Below are 6,283 nucleotides of genomic sequence, written 5' to 3' on the forward strand. Positions count from 1 at the left end.
GCTTGCCTTGAGGTGGAATGATGTAAATGACATTGTCAGCTAGGATATTATCGTGTGGATATATATAATTTACAGTCGTAGTATTGAGTTCCTGTCTTACATTATCTCTCTGACAGCTCGTCCGCCCGATTAAGAAACTGCATGGGTTGTTCAGATCTATACCGGGGTTGTGTGAATATTTTATACGGAACATATGGGAAACCTACATCGATTATACTCCCATGCTTCCTACTAAAGTCTTTCAGACAACTGTGTTTTAATTATTCCTTTTTCAATGGAGGCAACAAAAAATCAACATAGTAACACAACGGATAAATTTAAAATGTAATATATGGTTTGTCTGGCCATTAAATATATAACACTTGTATTAGTCAATAAATTAATTCACATAGATTATCATCACCACTGTAATGGAAACCTGTATGTTTTCACGAGATGCTTTGTAAAGCTTGATTTACTAGATCGTTGCAACGACGCAAACTAGCTTATTGTTAACCTTTTTTTATTCATTCTTATATGAATATATAACTTCACATAACTGCTTGTGTGTTTCAAGTCATACATATCATCAACAACATTCGACATAAAATTACTCGAATATGTCGCAATTTAAAATACATCATTAGATTGCGTTAAATGTTACAAAGGGTGTGCGTTAAATATTACAATGGGTGTGCGTTAAATATTACAATGGGTGGGTAAGCATCTTACACCCATTCTTGGCATTGCAATATGCAATTACTCGAGTGAATAAAACACAGTCTACCATTCTATATATAATAGAACACGTGTACAACATTGCCATTGAATAAAAATATATATACATCGATCCGCTTTCGAAATATTACATGTAGCCATGAACAAATCGGAAACGAGAATAGAATCACTTAAATTCTATTTATATGTGCCACTTAGTTTAGAACAAATTCACAGTATACACATATATACAGATAATAGCAGTAATAATGTACACAATACACATATGAATTGTTGAAAAAGCATTGGGTCCGAAAGCTGAGCTTAGATTTACAGTGCATAAAATACGGTATACGTGACTTGCTTAAAATATATCTGATTTTACATGTTTTAAGTAATATAAGTCAAAATTGTTTTTAACATTTAGTTCTAATATAAAGCAAAAAATATACACAAAAAAGACTGAGAATACAAGACTGCATCATTTTGTTATATGAAATTAAAGAGAAATAACACAAAATAAGATAGAAAGATATAAAGGCAGAAACTTTCAGCAAAATAGAAAAGAAGAAATAAGTGAAATGTGGATCATTCGGATAGTTCGACGATTTGAATAGGAATCATTTAGTGATTTGAGCTGATGTGAATATGCTTAAGAAAATCTCCTGCTTTCTCGGATGTATGTATGAACGGCTTCAAACAGTCTTCTGTTTGCATCATCACTAATGTTTGGGTCTCCATTTAATAACGTTTGAAGTGTTGCTGAGCAAATAGTAAATATAGTGTTAAGAAAACAGGCCATGCTGTCAACATAGCGTTGACATTCAAGAGGAGATGGAGAATTTTTTTTTCTTCTAAAATAGATGCTGATTTAGAGAACTACATTCAGTACGAAGTCGATCATGATAGATCTGCCATTTTCTATCGCCGTCATAGAAATAAATCGGACAACTAGAGCTGCTTCGTCTCAGATGAGATTTGAAAGAGGAGAGTGAAGGTAAATTTTGTACTTCACTTGAAAGGGCGTTCCATTTAATCAGATCAGTTGGTAGAAAAGCATTATGATAAAGAGATGTTCGTGTTCGAATAGTCTGAATATTTGTAGCATTGCGTAGATCGTACCTCGAATTTTCGCCTACAATAGGTGGAAGTAAAAAATGACCAAATTGTAGTGCCGGGGTTTTAAGCGGAAATTTTACAATTTGTCTGCCTCAGAAAGGGAAGGATGGGTGTTAGAGAGGTGCAACCAGGAAATTTGAACATCCAAGTCAAAGTTCGCATTTTTCCCGGTCTTGGAACGCCATGGTTACAATTGACTTTATAAGATTCTTACTTTTTTGTTGACATTTAAATAAACAATACCAGCAATACCACAATTTATAAAAAGTGAGTTACCCTCGGGAGCTATGCCATAACAATCAATCAAGGTCATTAGCGTTCTTAAGTTGGTTTTTTGTAGGACACCTGTTTAAAAATTATTTTCGTTCCACAACATGGAAATTAATGGATTAATAGAAAAAACTTGAATTTTCTGTTTATTATATACTTTTTCTTTCTTTTTTTTTTAACCTTCTGAATAGGAAGAACTCCCTTTTAATTCTGTTGATTGACTGAATTTATGATAAGAAAGTAGTCCGACAAGACACCAGTGAAAGTACGGAAAATATGTTTCACTGCAGTGAAATATACATTTTTACAGTGAAAATATGGAAAATAAAAATACGCATTTTATTTCATCAATATTTCTGAATATTTCATTTATAAGTATATTATAGATACATGTATTATCATTATTTCTTTATTGCTCTTTTTCTGTTATGTTTATTAGATGTCAAATAATATGTAAGGCGTTTATTTACCAGTGAAGGTAATTAGAATTTCTAATTCTAATTTAGAACCAATATTTGAGTACTGTTACAGACCAATCATTATATTATTTTGATGAATTATTTTCAAATACCGCATTAACTTAATTGATCACGATTCCAACGTGCGTCAGCGTTTATTAGCAACACTTGTCTTATACGAATATTAGAATAATTCGATTGGATTTCTACGCACATGCGCGATGGTGGTACCATCGATTTTGCGGAAAAGCTTTTTTCCAATAATTTGGACATCCACACATATGGGTAGTTAAAACTCTTTGAGAGGTTGAATAAAATTTCGATGTAACAATATCTTTTATATTTTTATATCAGCCATAATGGAATTATTTACATATTCTTAAAGGTATGTGACTTCATATGTAAACAAATGTTGTTTTTTGGTCGTGTTTCACATATTTAACAAGGTTTGATTATCGAAGTACTCCCCAGGGCTGCTGTTTATACATAGTTATTACTTTGTAGAGACGGACATTTGCTGCTTCCATAATAGAACTTCATTTCCGATTATACAATGGCTGCTTCGCAAAAAATGTTAAATGCAACTAGTACGTTCTTTCTAAAATTTAGAAACCTCATTGTAGATCTCGAAAACAATTAAAATTGTAGCAGATTTTATAGCATGTTACAAAATGATTAATAGGGGGGCATAGTTTAGGAAGACATTTTATTATTTCGGTAATAGGGTAACAAATATATTTTAGACATCTGCTCTTTGATATACAGAATTCAGTGTGAAGAATAACGGAAGTGTTATGTACGTAATTATCGTAAATCCTGCAAATACTCACATTTGGGAGATTGGTAGAGAATTTGAATACGGCAACACTAGGCGTATTAACTATATCGATTTAAGATTATGAACTTGTTAGGAGACATTCAGACCAACTAATTATACTACTGGTTGTGATAATGAGATATTTCATTATGGGTGATATAAATCATATCTCACCTCTAGTACAACCAAGATTCTGACATAGAATAAGAAATATATCAAAATCTAGCTTTAGACATTCGAAATATTTTGACTAGGGGGATATTGTAAACTTGGCTAAACAATATGGCGATGACTGATGCTCTGGTATAGGTATTAATTTTTAATTATATCATTTTTATTTCTTACTGACACTTGAAAGATTGAGTTAGAGAGAAAAAATAGACACATACATACATAAACAATATTCTATTGTTATTGAAAACGATTTATTAAAAAGATATTCTTAAAACAATTATGGGGTTCTTAAAACATTAACATATTATTATTCTTATAATTATTATAATATTACTTATTATTTTAAAAATTTAACAATATGATTGTGTTAAAAGAGCTTTCAAAGAAAAATTTTTAAAAATGTATGCAAGGCATTATCAAACTGAACATGGAAATTTTACTAAATAGTTTGCCTACACATAAATTTTAATAAGACTTCCCTTTGACATGAAAATGGAAGCAGCAATGAAGCTCTGAATACACTTAGTGAACTTCAATGTTTACGTATAGTTTTAATAAAAATGTTGTTTACAAATCCGATAAAGTTTGACATTATCAGATTCTCTGCTGTTTCTATTGTCATAGTAACTGACGTAAATTCTCCTATATCGCAATTGTGTCGGATAGATTTCATTTCATTTTTGTATAAAGATCTGCGTCAATTTTGTACAATAGTCAACCTAGACTATTAATTACAATCATTTTAAAATGTGCATGATTCCCCTTGAATTTATACATTCTAACTCACTCGCGTCACAATGGAAAAGTTTAGTTTGAAATAGGATACCTTTTATATTGATATGTTATTGTTGTTGATTGTGATGATGAAGATGATGATGATGATGATGATGATGATGATGATGAAAGCAGTCAAGCCTCATATAACCTTATAGTATCGATGTGACTGAAAATTCAACCAATATATCATACAATACAATATAGTGTAGCAGTTTTTTCTCTCTTCTTCTTCTATTGCTTAAGGGGCAGAAGATAAATTAATTAAGGTTGCATTAAAGGAAAGTGACCTGTATATGACTGTTTTATGAATAACTCATTTTTAAATAACTACAATTAATTTATGATACGTGATATGTTAGGAGTAAGCAGTTCTGTTGATATCTTACTTCTTCTGGAAAGTTTGTTATTAAAACCAGTCTGTTAACATCCTTTTTTATTACATTTTAGATGGCATAGAACTAAAGACAATTCTAGTTATCGTCTCTGGCGATACAATCAATGGCAGCTAAGGAAGAGAAAAAGGGGTTGCTGGAAGCTGAAGAACCTGTAGATACTGTAGATACATCAGCAGCAGACGTCGCGGAAGAATTTCATGATACTCCTTCGCAACCAAGCAGCCGGAAAACGAGTAAAGTTTCAGAATCTAGGAAGAAGACATTCCCAGATTATTTTGGTGTAAAGTCATATCTGCATGATTTTTATGAAGCCACTTACAAAGATCCATCGATTTATGAGGAAGAAGATGACTTCCGGTTCCTGTTGCGTTCTAATAAACGCCGCAGAAGATGTCCTCAAATTTGGTGGAAAATTTTCATGTGGCTTGGTGTAAATCTTCTGGTATTTGGGATTTTAGGGATTCTTGTTGGATATTTGGTTCCCCAGAAATCGATTTTCTCTAAAGTTGACGAGGAAAGCAGTGAAGGATATGTTGATCGTAGTGCAATGACGTTTAATACAACTCTAGATGTTTGTAAATTGATCGGATTAATTCTGTTCTGTATAGGCGGTATGACTCTTGCTATGGCTTTGCTGTTTCCAAGTTTTTTGACGTCATATTGTGATGAGGATCCCGCAGACGACAATTTCAAAGTTAGGCTGGAAGATGAGGCATCTCCTTTAAGCCCGGTTGAAATGTCAATTCCGAAATCATCTAAAGTGAAAAGCGTTCAGCCGCTACGTACAGTGCCAGAAGCTGTGGTCACCAACGAGGGCGTTGTGGATTATGAAGAATAAGAATAAAATATCATCAGTTTGTGAAATGAATATTTTTAGATAAATTTACATGTCTAGTAAATTAAAACATTGTCCAATGGCACTGTTTGCGTTTGAAAAATGGCAATTTATTTAGTTGTTATCATACACAATAGCCAAAATAAATACATATGTACGAATGAATTTGGTTGTGCATAAATACATGAAAATAAACATTTTAGCGTTTCTCTTATTTTCAAATAACATGATATGAAACGAATTTTGGAAACCATATAATATTTTGGCCACAGCGATATATATATAAGGAGTCTATTGTCAACCGATTTTTAAAAATAAATATTAATATACATATTTGATCATATTTCTTGCCCATACATATATATATCAAAACATTTTTTAAAAGCATAAATAACGATCTGGTGCAGAACTTCGCCTATTCATACCCAATCTATAAGCCACTGTAACCAGCAAAGAAGGTCCAAGATGAGCTGATAGGCAAAGAACCTCATCAAACATGGTCTTATAAAAGTTCAAATTTGCTTTAAAATGACATTAATATAGGCTCGTTTTAGAACCCATTAGAGATATATTAGATTCCTTTTTTATAACCAATGGATGAAGCGTCGACGAACTTGCTCTGTAGCATTTTCTGGTGTTTTTGTTTCAAATGTGCTTTATAAACGAATTTCATCGCAACCATAAAGTTACATTATAAACACATGCATTTTTAAAACCTCTTTCCTCCCGAAGGTATTTATAA

General features: G+C 32.0%; 1 protein-coding gene across 1 annotated transcript; it reads left to right on the forward strand.

Moving 5' to 3' along the window:
• The first annotated feature begins 2,767 nt into the window (after window positions 1–2,767).
• LOC132745298 (neurensin-1-like) lies at window positions 2,768–5,768 on the forward strand. The gene is made up of 2 exons (XM_060734185.1): window positions 2,768–2,928; window positions 4,759–5,768. The coding sequence occupies exon 2, from the start codon at window positions 4,810–4,812 to the stop codon at window positions 5,542–5,544; it is 735 nt and encodes a 244-aa protein (XP_060590168.1). The 5' UTR covers window positions 2,768–2,928; window positions 4,759–4,809; the 3' UTR covers window positions 5,545–5,768.
• Window positions 5,769–6,283: the final 515 nt, after the last annotated feature.

The sequence above is a fragment of the Ruditapes philippinarum genome, unplaced genomic scaffold (assembly GCF_026571515.1).
Source record: "Ruditapes philippinarum isolate M1 unplaced genomic scaffold, ASM2657151v2 ctg5177_1_1_1_1, whole genome shotgun sequence".
Classification (NCBI taxonomy): Eukaryota; Metazoa; Mollusca; class Bivalvia; order Venerida; family Veneridae; genus Ruditapes; species Ruditapes philippinarum.

Bases quoted from the DNA above. Each gene is read 5' to 3' on its own strand.
- LOC132745298 (XM_060734185.1), top strand. From the start codon at position 4,810: ATGGCAGCTAAGGAAGAGAAAAAGGGGTTGCTGGAAGCTGAAGAACCT.